We start from the raw sequence: 15,871 nt of genomic DNA on the forward strand, positions 1-15,871 counted from the left end.
GTTGTAACATAATTACTGGGATGTAAAGTTTTGTAGGTTTTCACTTTGGGGAAAAAAAAAAATCAGATTTCACAATAAACTAACTTTCAGACGTATTGAACTGAAAGAAGAAAAAAAAAAATTCTACGATGCATCACAAGATTGAATATTTCTTGAGAAAGAAAAATTGTCACAGTTTGCGAGAACAGGTTACCTCTGAAGACAGAAAATTAATGATGATTGTTTTGCTAGGATACTACAATTTTGCTAATTGATCGTGTTTTTAATATTATAATCATTAACTAGTTAATTATTAGTACATTAGTTGTACTAGTATATTATATTAGGCGTCTTTCCGTTGTTTATTTTCTAATTCTGTTTTGGGAAAAAGAGATACCAATTATCAGCTGATGTTGTAACATGTTTTGTAGTAACACCTGTCTTGGCCAAAGCCATTTATCTCCACTATGTTTAAACCATCCTTTAAATGCATTGGAAACATTGTATATTACCTCGGTAATCTGTTCATGGCGCAAGGTGGTGCAAGGTGCATGGTGCCAACAAGATTCATGGTGCCATCAATTAGCTTACGAAATGCTGCTATATCTGGAAATTGGATGATATTCGGCTATATATGCGGCTAATCCATACAATTTCCTAAATATTTAGAGATGTCCCAAGCAGGCACGTACGGAGAGGTTTTTTTTCTCTGGGGGACAAAAAAGATTTGGTACTTTGAATAAGTGCCCAGAAATTCGAAAAAATGAAAGATTCTGTGGAGGGAGAACCCTGAGTCCACTCACCTGTGTCCCTGAAAACAAAACCTTAGTACTTGAGGAACTTTGATACAATAAGAAGCTGATTTGCACTCATTTTTATCAAACATTTTTGTAACCTACTTTAGTTGCATTCAGAGTCTATATGAATCTATTCAGACTATAAACTCAGGTGGACCTCTCAGAGAAATCGCCTGGCACGTTCCACATTGCCTCAGAATATAGTCATAGGTTGATAGCTTTTCCAAATTAATTCATATGACTGTAGGTTTTTAAAACGTAAAGGCAAATTTATACGAAGAAATTCTAAAATTTTAAAAAGGGGCTCGAGCCCAGAACCCCCTTTCCTTTTGTCACTACCCCTAGGTGGACCAGAGGCGAATCTAGAGCAAAATCTTGGTGGGTCAATGTGACAAAGGTGCCAATAATTGACCAAATTGACAAATTTATTCTAAAAAAGAATGAAAAAAACTGGGGGCCATAAAAAATCTTGGGGGTAGAGGACAGGGCTCCCTGGATCCGGCGGTGAGGTGGGTGAATTCCTACGAGTTTCTCTTTCTCACACCATCATCATTCATTTCGTTCCTCTTTTTAGAACTCAATATATAAAAGACAACTTTTATATATTGAACTTTTTAAATTGACCTTTCTGTACTGGATTAAATTTTTGTCATTATTTTAAGGAAAGTGCATCCCTTTATTTGTGAACTTTTACAATAGTTGATGATTCTGATGAAACAGGAGGATAAGTCTAAACTATTCCGCATGTAGCGCTGATCTGATCCATGTGGGTCGTTTGTGAAAACCCATCTGAACACATCTCTAGTGCTTGTGATCCCACATTTGATTAAATGTGGTTAACAATAATTACATAAAATAACTAAAAATAAAAATATAATAAAAATATAAAAAAACTAAAATAAATACATAAAATAACATAAAATTTGATTAAATGTTTAATCAATATTTGATTAAACTCACGTGAAATTATTTTCAGAGTTTTAGATTTTCCCTAGATTCCAAGTCCTTTGTTTTAGTCTAAACTGCGTGACAATTATTTCTTAACCTTAGCTCTCCATTGAGATAATATCATCTGTTTTCAATTGAAAGATTTTGGGATATACTTAAGCCAAGCACTTCTTCTTAGCTCCGCCTTCGTGTGCAAGCCATGATGCAATTAGGTAATCAAATTCTTCGGACCAAAATCTAATTTAATAGTTCCTACACCTATCACTTCCTTCTGTGCCGCTAGTGCTGCTGCGTCCCACTTTTAAAATAAACTTGTATTACCTCGTAAATCTAAGCTATGTTAGCGGCGTGCTTAGTCTGATTAGAAATCTGGCAACACTGGTGTTATTTATGAGCGCTATGGTATGCTCATTTCGAATGTTGTGTATGTATTGAACATTTTCTTCAATATGGACATGCTAAAACAAGAACGTTTGGCTTTCTTTCAGATATTGTTTCTTTTTTTCATTTCAGTTGTTAAGCAAATTTTCTTTTTCTATTAAATATTTTGGAGGCTTAAATAATTTTTTAAACTGCACTGGCTTCGACTAGTAAAAAAAACCCGGAAGAGTGAATAAAACAGGCAACGTGTAGATATTTCGGCAAAGACATTCGCTAAGCCGTCAGACGACTTAGTAGATGTCTCTGGAGAAATAACATTGTACTCGCCTTTTTGGCTTTGTCTTTTGATTGTTGTTTATTGAGGCTAGTATCGTGTGGCTAAGTCTTCGCGTATTTTTTTTGGAATCGGGTCGGGTATCCACTCAAGACCAAGGGTTCGTTGATCCGTTGTTGGATCAGTATTTTGTGTGCACTTCGCTTGTGATGTAAAATGCTTGCCCGCACTATGTTTCGGATCGAAAAGAAGAAGCAGTTCCGCAAGCATATGTAATCGACACATTACTACTGATAGCCTTAGTCGGTTCACCTAAATGAGAAAAAGAAATATGTTTTGGCTTTGGAGGGTCAATTTCTGTGATCTCCATTTAGTTATTTAATCACAAAAAATTGAAGAGTGACCTTTTTAAATTGTCTGTCTAATTTTTGTATCTTTTTTTAAATAAATATGTTGGTGAAGTGCACGTTGTTTAACCTACTATCATTTTGTCATTGCTAGGTCATGGTGCTGACGTGAAATGTGTTGATTGGCATCCTCATAAGGGCTTAATAGTATCAGGGTCCAAAGACAACCAACAACCCATCAAGCTTTGGGATCCAAGGACTGGAAATTCATTGACAACATTGTAAGTTTTGATATATTTTTGTTGGTAAATGAGACATAGAGTAGTGGATCTAAATTCTATTCCTGGGTTGGAACTGGTGGTGGAGCTAAATTCTATTCTTGGGTTGGAACTGGAGGTGGAGCTAAATTCTATTCCTGGGTTGGAACTGGTGGTGGAGCTAAATTCCATTGCGTAGTGCAACTAAATGCTAAACTTTATTTGACTACACTGTCCAGGTCTAGAATAAAAGAATGGTTAAGATCATCTTTGCTAGGTCACGTTTTACAGATGGTAGTTGATGTTTTACAGATGGTAGATAACGTTTTACAGATGGTAGATTACGTTTTACAGATGGTAGATCACGTTTCACAGATAATCGGTCACGTTTTACAGATGGAAGATCCCGTTTTACAGATGGAAGATCCCGTTTTACAGATGGGCCATCACGATTTACTGATGGTAGATAGTGTTTTAGAGATGGTAGATCATGTTTTAAATATTGTAGATTACGTTTTACACATGGTAGACCATGTTTTACAGAATGTAGATCACGTTTCACAGATTGTAAATCACGCTTTACATATTGTAGATCACGTTTTACACATGGTACATCACGTTTTACTGATGGTAGATAGTGTTTTAGACATGGTAGATCATGTTTTAAATATCGTAGATTCCGTCTTACACATGGTAGATCATGTTTTACAGATAGTAGATCATGTTTTACAGATGGTAGATTACGTTTTACAGATGGTAGGTCACGTTTCACAGACAATCGGTCACTTTACAGATGGAAGATCCCGTTTTACAGATGGGTGATCACGATTTATAGATGGTGGATCACGTCTTACAGATTGTAAATCACGCTTTACATATTGTAGATCACGTTTTACACATGGTACATCACGTTTTACTGATGGTAGATAGTGTTTTAGAGATGGTAGATCATGTTTTAAATATTGTAGATTACGTTTTACACATGGTAGACCATGTTTTACAGAATGTAGATCACGTTTCACAGATGATGAAAAGTGAGTCAAAATTATGGCACCTCACATGGGCCCAAACCAAAAGCAAGATAGTCACAAAGAGCAAATGTCATTGAACAGTTTTAACACAAGCTCCTGAGTAGAGCTGGGTGGAGGAAGAGCATGCGCAGCTGAGTCAACCTCATGTGTCTTGGTGGTGTGAGGTTATTTTTGTAGGAGTATTAATTAGCAGTAGTTTAACTCATCTATTGGAGGAGTAATACATTTCGTACAAGCGAATATAAATTATTTATATGCTCAAAACATAAAATTTAACGTACTTTTGTTGATTTTGATGAAACTTCTCCTCCCACTAAGCTGCTGGTTGTGTGAAGTTTGGGTTCTGGCTAAGTGCCTAAACCTGTGTTCTACAGCTTAGGAAGCAAACTCTTCTTGATGAAACTTATTGCTGAAGTTCTATTTAAAATAATGAAATCTCCGGTGTGAAGAAAAAATTATGATACTTTTTACAGCAACATAAATATCAAATTTTTACATTTGAAAGTATCTGTAAATGAGGAAACCAAGTTGTCCTTAGAATTATTTATTTCTATTGCTTAATACGTCAGTGTCTTGTTTAAGTTTTTCATCTGATGATCCTTTCAAAAACCAGTTGCATTTTTATCATTTTTTTTTTTTACATTAAGATCAAAATGATGAAAATAAGTCGTTCTTCATATTGCTTATATTTGCTGCTTTAACTAGGAATTTATTGAAAAGTAAATTATATATCCTACCGTATTGTTCAAATAATAAGCAGCGGAATTAATAATTTTGTCTATGATAAATTCTTCACACCTGGTAGCCAGCTCGGGACTGTTTCTTACTCATTAATACATAAAAAAAGTACTTTTTTAAACTGAAAGTAAGGAGCGACATTAAAACTTAAAACGAACAGAAATTAATCCGTATATGAAATGGGTTGTCCCCTCCACAATCCCTTGCTCTTTACGCTAAAGCTTTTAATTGCTTTAAAAAGCAGAATTGTGGCAAAGAGTCAAACTTTAGCTTACAGAGCGAGGGACTGCGGAGAGGACAACCCATTTCATATACGGAGTAATTCCTGTTCGTTTTAAGTTTTAATGTCGCTCCTTACTTTCAGTTAAAAAAACTATTTATTTTTATGTAATTTCTGAACGTTTTTGAATTAATGCATGTTTGATTTTGGCTCTCTACACATTATTAAAATGTGTATTATTAAAATGAATCATTAAAATGTTTATTAAATCATTCAAATGATTTAATGATTATATAAATCATTTTTTTAAATGATTACTAAAAAAATTATTAAAATGAAATTTGCACATCAATTTCTTTTTTGGCCGAATGGCTTTCTCTTAGTTTTGATCAGACGATTTTGAGAAGTAAGGGGTGGGAAAGGAGGCCTAGTTGCCGTGCAATTTTTCGATTACATAAAAAGGCAACTATAAATTTTAATTTTTAACGAATGTTTTTATTAGTAAAAAATATACGTAACTTAAGAATTAACTTACGTAACAAACTTTTATATTCTTAAATTTTTATTATGTATATGAGGGGGTTTGTGCCCACGTTAATACCTCTCTCTTTACACTAGTTCGTAAGTTTTGTCCCAATTCTTTAAGAATGACCCCTGAATCAGAAAGGCCATAGAATAAATAGTTGAAATTACTAAAAATAATATAGCATAATGAGCGAGGTATTTATCTCCTCCTAAATATGTCGCTCTTTATACTAAAGTATTTTTAGAACCCCTCATATGCGTAATAATCTCTGTTCGTTTTAAGTTTCAATGCTACTCCTTACTTTCAATTGAAAACACTTTTCCATGTTTATTTTTTCATAGTTTTTTTTATAGTTTAAAATTAAATCTTTTTTAATTTATTAAATAAAAAAGTTTAGACAATCCTGCGCCCTTTTCATTGAATTTCTGTTCCCCCATGACATATTTCTCCAAGGAAAGATCCTCCCACATAGCCCCCTCTTCTCAATCCCACCCCCAAAACCAAAAAAAATCCCCTGAAAACGTCTGTACACTTCCCAATAACCATTATTTTATGTAAACACTGGTCGAAGTTTGTAACTTGCAGCCCCTCCCCCAGGGACTGTGGGGGAGTAAGTCATCCCCAAAGACATAGTTATTATAGTTTTCGACGATGCGGAACAAAATGGCTATCTCGAAATTTTGATTCGTTGACTTTGGGGAAAAAATGAGCGAGGTGCCTTCGAATTTTTTTGTTCACTTAAAAAGGGCACTAGAACTTTTCAATTCGGTTGGAATGAGCCATCTTTCGACATTCTATTACCACTTGGTCGATACGATGACCCCTGGAAAAAAAAAAAAAAAACAAATAATAATGCACCCGTGATCTGTCTTCTGGTAAAAAATATGAAATCCCACATTTTTGTAGATAGGAGCTTGAAAATAAGTGTTATCCCCTATTTTCCGAAATAAGGCAAATGTTCTCAGGCTCGTAACTTTTGATGACAAAGACTAAATTTGATGAAAGTTACATATTTAAAATCAGCATTAAAAGTCGATTCTTTTGATGTATCTTTTAGCATCAAAATTCCGTTTTTTAGAGTTTCGTTTACTATTGAGCCGGGTCGCTCCTTACTACAGTTCGTTACCACGAACTGTTTGATTACCATGAACTGTTTGATCCAACCCAATTTCTTGCTCTCAGGCCTGCTATTTCTGAAAGTTATTGTAATTTTATTAAATTGTTATTATAGGTTGCTATTACTGCTACTACTAACAGCTCACCGGAACACCAAACCACATGGGGTCAAAACAGTAGCGTACGCTCCTCCATCCTAGTCTATTCAATATATGTATTATTTTATCTATATATAACCAGATCTACATAATTTGATAACTCAATGCATACATTAGCTTACCGTATTTTGGTATTCATAATTTAGTTTAGAACAAATGTAAGACAAGTCTCTCTGGTTGAAATTTTCAAGGAGTGTTGAGGGGAGTTTTGAACTAAATCAAAATACACTATATTTGTTCAGGTTGTTAAGATGGCGTTTCTGCAACTCAGGAGTGGCTTTGGATATTAATTTGGAACTTTAGTGTCTATGTAAAAGGATTTATATGTAGTTATGTGCATTGCATCCATAACGGAAATAGATCAATGAAACCGAAAATTAAAAATTATAGTGCCCATTTCAAGATTTGAAAGTGATTGGAGGATAATTATACATATTTTACAATTTTAACATATATGCTTTTTATGTATGCTTTTACATATGCTTTTTCTCTAACACAACCCTAAAGACATCCGATGAAAATTTTGGGATAACGACTTTGTTCAAATAGTCAAAAGACTCAACTATTTTGTCACCTGGGATAACAAGACCTTAACAAACCCCTGGTTGTATATTATGCAAGTTGCACATTATTTACACATGTATTTTACAATGGAAAGGGGGGGGGGGGAGTGCAGCTGTTATTCTGGATGTCTGATTAGTTTGGAACTTACGGAGATCTTCTTTGGACCAGATAATCATACATTTTGTTGAGAGTAGGGGGAGGGGTATTAAAATCGGCTAAAAAACTCTTTGTTCCTTATTAGTTGTATTTCAATTGAGCTTTCACGGATCTTTCGCTAGGCTAAGATTACAAGTTTCCCATAAGGGTATTCTGGAAACAGAACGCATACCAGAGTAAATCAAAAGACGTTGTAGGTCCCTGTTTTTCCAAATTATTTACAGTATCTTGGGAATGGCCTACGGGATCGGGTTGAAATTTTGAGGGAGAATTCAAGGATCAAGTGTATTTATAATTTTGATTTGGATGGGGGTGGAGGTAAATCAAAAGACACTACAGGTATTCTGATCTTCGAAATAGGATCAATGCATAAATAACATTTTGAACTTAGAGCTCCTATGAGAATCATAATTCATGCATAGCTAAGTAGTCAGATAAATCAAAAGGCACTTTTGGCTATAAGCTATAAGAATCTTATCGTATTTCATTTTGTTTCAACTGTTTGTTTGTTTAAATGAATGGATTTAGAATGGATTTATCAAAAATCAATGCAACCAGTTTTGTTTCTTGGTCGAAGTTTTCTTGGTTCTGAAATTTTGTTCATGGCCTAAAATTTTAAACCAGATTAGCATAAGAAAAATAGAATATTTCGCACTAAGAGTCAATCTAACCACACTTTCTTTAAAGTTCATTGTCCGCAATAAACTCCCATTGTCCCCACCCTGAGTCAAAATTTAAAATATGTTTGAACCCCTTCCTCGTCCAATATTCACTCAAAGTTTCAAATCGGTTCCTAAAGTGTGAAACCAAGAAAGGAAATAATAAAATAAACGAAAATTGATATCAGATAGGTGAGAAAACAAGGATTTTGTCAGCCAATAACAGAATATGAAGACGAAAAACGAGTATCTGTTCATAAGATATTGCAGATATCATAATTCAGAGTATACTTGCCCTCATCCCCCCACCACATTCAATAAAGTTTCAATTTAATACCTTGAGCCGTTCCTGAGATAATGGATATACGCAATAATTATAACCTGGCACCCAAAAGTGCCTTTTGATTTATCTGGCTACTTAGCCATGCATGGATTATGATTCTCATAGGAGCTTTAAGTTCAAAATATTATTTATGCATTGATCTGAGATGAAAATTGGTAAGGTCTTCCCTTCCCCCAAATAAATGTTAATTTCCCTTGCCCAACCCTCTCCCGTCCATTGTTCAACATTGCCTGAAAGTTTCAACTCCGCCCCCCAAGCTGTTCTCAAAATATTGTAGGCATCCTATTTCGAAGTTCAGAATACATGTAGTGTCTTTTGGTTTACCTCCACCCCCCATCCAAACGAAAATTGTAAATACACTTGATCCTTGAATTCTCCCTCAAAATTTCAACCCGAACCCGTGGGCCATTCCCAAGATACTGTAAATAATTTGAAAAATCAAGTACCTACAACGTCTTTTGATTTACTCTGGCATGCGTTCCGTTTCCAGAATACCCTTATGGGAAATTTGTAATCTTGGCCTAGCGAAAGATCTGTGAAAGCTCAATTGAAATACAACTAATAAGGAACAAACAGTTTTTTAGCCGATTTTAATACCCCTCCCCCTACTCTCAACAAAATGTATGATTATCTGGTCCAAAGAATGATCTCCGTAAGTTCCAAATTAATCATACATCCAGAATAACAGCTGCACCCTCCCCCCTTTCCATTGTAAAATGCATGCGTAAATAATGTGCAACTTGCATTATATACAACCATTGTCCCAGGTTTTTTTTTAAGGTCTTGTTATCCCAGGCGACAAAATAGTTGAGTCTTTTGACTATTTGAACAAAGTCGTTATCCCAAAGTTTTCATCGGATGTCTTTAGGGTTGTTTTAGAGACAATAGAACATGTTTCATTAAGATCTGATCACCCACTGGCGAGTTAAACATACCTCAATTTTTCTAATTTTTCCTCTCCCTTCAGCTCCCCAAATGTTCGAATCGGGGAAAACGACTTTATCAAGTCAATTTGTACAGCTCCCTGGCACGCCTACCAATTTTCATCTTCCTAGCACGTCCAGAAGCACCAAACTCGCCAAAGCACTGTACCCCACCATCTAACTCCCCCAAAGAGAGCGGATCCAGTCCGGTTACGTCAGTCACGTATCCACATCATTTATAAGCATTTTCCAAGATCTCTGGTTCCCCTTCCAGCTCCCCCCCAATGTCAACAGATCTGGTCGGGATATGAAATAAGAGCTCTGAGACATGAGTTCCTTCTAAATATCAAATTTCATTAAGATCTGGTCCTCCGCTCTTAAGTTAAAAATGCCTCAATTTTTCTAACTTTTCCAAATTAACAACCCCCAGCTCCCCCAAAGAGAACGGATCTGTACCAATTATTTCAATCTCGTATCCATAACTTGTGCTTATTCTTCCCATCAAGTTTTATCCCGATATCTCCACTCTAAGCGTTTTCCAAGATTTCCGGTCTCCAAGATTTCTGTTTCCCCCCTCCAACCCTCTATGTCCCCGGATCCGATTCCAATTGGAAAAGGAGCATCTGAGACATAAGATTCTTCTATATATAAAGTTTCATCGAGATCCGATCACCCATTCGTAAGATACCTCGATTTCACTTTTTCCAAGAATTCTGGCTTCCCCTTCCGGCTCACTTCAATGTCACCGGATCTGGTCGGGATTTAAAATGAGAGTTTTAAAGCACAAGGTCCTTCTAGATATCAAGTTTCATTAAGATCTGACCCTCCGTTCTTAAGTTACAAATAACTCATTTTTTCTAATTTTTCCGAATTAATCCCACCCCCCTACTCCACCAAAGAGAGCGGACCTGGTCTGGTTATGTCAGTCACCTATCTTAGACTTGTGCTTATTCTTTCCTCCAAGTTTCATCCTGAATCTCTCCGCTTTAAGCGTTTTCCAAGATTTTCGTCCCCCCCCCCCTAATGACACTGGACCCGGTCGGGATAAAAAATAAGAGATCTGAGTTTCAAGGTCCTTCTAAATATGAAATTTCGTTAAGATACGATCACTCTTTTACAATTTAAAAATACCTCATTTTTCTATTTTTTTAGAATTAACACCCCCCCCCACACTCCTCCAAAGAGAACGGATCCGTTCTGGTTATGTCAATCCCGTATCTAGGACTTATGCTTATTTTTCCCAACAAGTTTCATCCCGATCCCTCCACTCTAAGCATTTTTCGAGAGTTTAGGTTCCCCCTTTAACATCCCCTTCACCGGATAAGGTTGAAATTTAATATAATAGCTCTGAGACATGATATCCTTCCAAACATCAAATTTCATTAAGATCCGATCACTCCTTCGTAAGTTAAAAATACCTCATTTTTCTAATTTTTCAGAATTAACTCTCCCCCACCCTCACTCCCCCAAAGAGAGCAGATCCGTCCCAGTAATGTCAATCACGTATCTAGGACTTGTGCTTATTTTTCCCCACTAAGTTTCATCCTGAACCCCCCACTCTAAGCGTTTTCCAAGATTTTAGGTTCCCCCCTCAATTCCCACCAATGTCACCGGATCCAAGCGGAATTTAAAATAAGAGCTTTGAGACACGATGTCCTTCCAATCATCAGATTTCATTAAGATCCCATAATCCGTTCGTAAGTTGAAAATACTGCTTTTTTTTCTATTTTCTCTGAATTAACCGGCCCCCACTCCCCCCCAAATGGTCAAATTGGAAAAAAGACTATTTCTAATTTAATCTGGTCCGGTTCCTGATACACATGCCTGGTTTCATCGTCCTAGCTTGCCTGGAAGTGCCTGAAGTAGCAAAACCGGGACAGACAGACAGATCATTTGGTTAATACCAAGTGCCATAGAAAGCGTGGAGCATTAAGATCAAACCTTAGGGAAATGTCGCGAAGAATACCAAAAACAATTAATTTTTTTTCCTTTATTGGTCGTGAAAACGAAATACTAGCAACATCTACAATGAATGATGGTATCAGCCGTCATATCGTTCGGAAAATGTTTATCAGCATCTTCAACTAAATCAAGAGGTTTTTTTGTGCATCCAGTTTTTCAAGACGACGTGTCTGCAATGTGTCAAGAACAGCTGAGGGTATAAACCTGAGGGTATTAAGTTTAAACTCTCAGAGTATGTTGAAGGAATGTCGAAAGAAAAAAAACAATCCTCCTCCCATATCCTTTTTAGCTGCAATCTCCTCAAAGACATTTGATCAAAATTCGTCATCTAGATTCTCAAAGGTTAAATATTTTCAACACTTATGTTTATTACTTAATGTCCAGAAAGTTCTGATTCGTCTGAAAAAAGAGAAATAAGTCAGTTTTAATGGTTTGTGACATCGAGTTTTCTTTCTTTTTTTTATGAATGCTTTTTTTTATATAAATGATCTTGACAGACTTTTATATCATGACTTGAAGAAACAAACAATTTCAACAAGGTTTAACATAAATTCCAATTTATGTTTTACTCAATGATACTGCCTCATATTTTTAGAATACTGAAAAACTGAGTTTTGTTGTTCCGTTGCACGATGGTTCAGTTACACGAGGGTTCATTTGCAAGGTGCTAAATCGTGTGGTGGTTCAGTTGTACGGTGGTTCATTTGCACGGGGGTTCAGTTAAATTGGATTGAGTTGCACGGGGGTTTAGTGACACGAGGGTTTAGTTAAGTGGGGTTCAGTTGCCCGATGGCTCAGTTACGCGAGGGTTCAGTTGAAAGGGGGTTCGGTCATACAGGGGCTCAGTTGTAAGGTGGTTCTGTTACATGGCGTTTCAGTTATAGGGGTTCAGTTGCTTGTGGTCCAGTTACATGGTGGTTCAGTTACACGCACACTACCTACTATGATCCCTGTTTTCTCCCATAAGATTGATGACGGAGGAGCGTAGCGTGTTCAACCAGAATTCGTTTGACTTTTTCCTCACTTTGTTGAATGGTTGTGACTCGCAAAATGACAAGTTCGATGTGAAGACTGCAAGGTTTACAATTTTCCTTGTAGGCTTCGTCATATCTTTATAGTATTTTCTTAATAATGTATTTATATAAATTACCTTAAAAGGATATCTGAGATAGTTCGAAATTGTTGTCAGTTGAATTTAAGATGTTTCCTTTATCGTATCCAACCCTCTCGACTTCGTATGAATCCTTGTATTGACTGAGTTACGAGTTTTTCTTTGGTAACTTCATTTAGGAGGTATTTCTTATCTTATTTAACCGTCTCGGCTACATATGAATCCTTGTATTTGTCGATTTGGGAGGTTTTCTCTGATTAGTTTACTTAGGAGTTATTTCTTATTATATTTAACCGTGTTAGACTCGTATATATCCTTGTATTCATTGATAAGTCGAAATGTCGATCAATCCTATAAGCACAATTGTATTTAATACGATTTCCTTATTTTGAAAGACAATTTATCGTACTTTTATATTTAAAACTAATAAATACAAAATAATGGTGGTACATCCCAGCTGCCTTAAGCCTCTTAAAATTGCAAGCCTTTATAAAAAATAAAACTACAGTTTGTCTAAAAAAAAAAAAAAAAAAAAAAAAAAAAACAGGAACATAGCGTTTCCCTTCAAAATCGTAAAGTTAATTATTAAAATCAAAATTATGAAATTTTTTTTTTTTGTTTTTTTTTTAGTTTGTTTATGCTGGCTGGAGGTAAAAAAAAAAGAAAGAAAATATTTACTCCAAAAGCAAACCAAAAATATTTTCTCTAAATGTTTACCTCAATTCTTCATTTTTGTTCACGTTTGCTGTTGATATACACTGGCCAAAGGTAAAGAGGCTTATTTATGCCAAAAGGGAACAAGAGATTTTTTTTTAATATTTACATCAATTTCTTAATTGTGCTTCACCTAGGCTTTTCAAATTTTATTTTTATGTTGCTTTTAGTTCACTTTTTGCCTTTGTTTTTGGCCTGGAGTTAACAATCTGAATTTTATTAAATTAAATTCAAGCTGAATTCTCATTTGTAATTTTCCAGTCTGTTTGGCAAGTCCACTCTGTCTGCATAACCATTAATTCAATTAAAAATTAATATAATTAATTCAAGTTTTAAATAAACTTGAATTAATTAATATAAATAATTAACTTTAAATTAAACTTTAAATTAACTTTTAATTAATATAATAATTAATATAAATTATTAACTTTAAATTAATTAATATAATTAATTCCAGTTTGAATTAAAAAATAATTTTTTAATTCAAGTTTTGACCCAATTTAAGGTATCAACGATTTCTTTCTGTTCATGACTTCTTTTTCCTTTTTTTTTTGGTTGGGGTTGTTCCTGCCTACCTTAGTTTAAAAGTAGACAACGTGTCTGGGTTAAAAAAATAATACACAGTAATATAATATAATAACAGTATAATAATATTATAATAGTAGTAATGATAACAAATGATAATATTTATAGGCATTCTCATAAAAGTACAGTCATGGATATCAAATGGAATCAAAATGGCAATTGGCTTTTAACAGCCTCCCGGGATCATTTGGTGAAAGTGTTTGATATAAGGCACCTTGGAACAGAGATGCAAATCTTTCGAGGTCATAAAAAAGAAGCTTCCTGTCTTTCCTGGAATCCAGTCCATGAAGCCCTTTTTGCCAGTGGAGGCTCCGATGGTTCAATCTTGTTTTGGCATGTTGGGTAAGATGATCAATTCACATATAATTGAGGAAGCTCATATTCAGATATTTTAGGAAAATGAATTCTGAGAATAGGCTGATACAAATGAAAACTTTTTTGATATTGCTGCTAAAATTGGCTTTTATTTGACTCCTATGTCTGAAAGTTAAATAAATTTCGCTTTTTGTTGGAGTGCCCAAATTATTCCATACTTTTTTCTTGAATTCCTATTTCCAGAATTTCCAAATTTATCAAAATTCATTTTAAAAAAATGAGAAATGGCACAATTTGGGGGTTGAGTTAGATATCCCTATAAAACACACACAAAAATACGACATAATACTAGGTGCTTTCATAGTAAAGACAGTAAATAATAATAATAATAATTTATAACCTACTTTAACCGGTTTTAAACAAAACAAGTGGAGTAAATTACACTAAAAAGGAATAAAAACAAATGCATAGTTCTTGTCATTGTGAATTTTGGAAGTTTGAGCAAAACATTTTTTTTAATATTGTGATTTAAATAACATGTCTACAATGTATTTTGTTTTCAGTAAACAACTTATCAAAATTTACCCTGTAATAGGTTTGGGGTGGAGTGGGGGTGGTAGTCTGGCTTATATTTGTGGCATTTTCTCTTAGTTCCGAGTTGTCGTTATGTTATAAAGAGCTGTTTTTTTGTTGTGTTTAATTTTTAGCATTGCCATTTATTTTCCTGTTTCCATAGCTATAAAAAGGCCGTAATAATACATCATATTTTATGCGGGCCTTTTTCCTATGATATCCTCTACTGTTGTTTCGTTCAGTGATTAGATACTTTGTCATTTGTCTCATTTCAAAGGCCATAAAAGTGGTCACAATTTTTAAATCATTAATTTTTCTATCCGAGGTCATGAAAAGATCACAACAACCTATGTAATTTTTTATGTGTATGTTTTTTCTATAAGTCTTTGCGTTCTATATTTAAATGCTCACATAAATTTCATATTCCAAAGGCCATAAAAGTGGCCACAATTTTTAAATCATAAATTTTTCTATCCTAGATCATGAAAATGTCACAACGACCCATGTCATTTTTATGTCGATGTTTTTCCCATAAGTCTTTGTGTTCTATATCTAAATGCTCCCATAAATTTCATAATCCAAAGGCCATAAAAGTGGCCACAATTTTTAAATCATTAATTTGTCTATCCCAGGTCATGAAAAGGTCACAACAATCTATGTCATTTTTTATGTGTGCGTTTTTCCTATAAGTTTTTGTGTTCTATATTTAAATGCTCCCATAAATTTCATAATCCAAAGGCCATAAATGTGGCCACGATTTTTAAATCATTAATTTTTCTATCCCAGGTCATGAAAAGATCACAACAACCTATGTCATTTTTTATGTGTGTGTTTTCCTATAAGTCTTTGTGTTCTATATTTAAATGTTCCCATAAATTTCATATTCCAAAGGCCATAAATGTGGCCACAATATTTAAATCATTAATTTTTTTATCCCAGGTCATGAAAAGATCACAACAACCATTTAATTTTGTATGTGGATGTTTCCCCTGTAAGTCTTTGTGCTCTATATTTAAATGCTCCCATAAATTTCATATTCCAAAGTCCATAATATTAGCCACAATTTTTAAATCATTAATTTGTCTATCCCCGATTATGAAAAGATTACAACAACCTATGTCATTTTTATGTGTATGTTTTTCCTATAAGTTTTTGTGTTCTATATTTAAGTACTTCCATAAATTTCATATTCCA

At 34.6% G+C, this 15,871-nt stretch overlaps 1 protein-coding gene across 3 annotated transcripts in view; it reads left to right on the top strand.

The window, feature by feature from the left end:
* LOC136025962 (uncharacterized) overlaps positions 1 to 15,871 on the top strand; it is a 66,699-nt gene that overhangs the window by 29,657 nt on the left and 21,171 nt on the right. For all 3 annotated transcript variants that reach the window (XM_065702089.1, XM_065702085.1, XM_065702098.1), the window contains 2 exons: positions 2,881 to 3,007; positions 13,898 to 14,131. In XM_065702089.1, coding sequence (XP_065558161.1) covers positions 2,881 to 3,007; positions 13,898 to 14,131 — 361 coding nt within the window. The remainder of the gene's footprint in view (positions 1 to 2,880; positions 3,008 to 13,897; positions 14,132 to 15,871) is intronic.

Source organism: Artemia franciscana, chromosome 1, assembly GCF_032884065.1.
Source record: "Artemia franciscana chromosome 1, ASM3288406v1, whole genome shotgun sequence".
Classification (NCBI taxonomy): Eukaryota; Metazoa; Arthropoda; class Branchiopoda; order Anostraca; family Artemiidae; genus Artemia; species Artemia franciscana.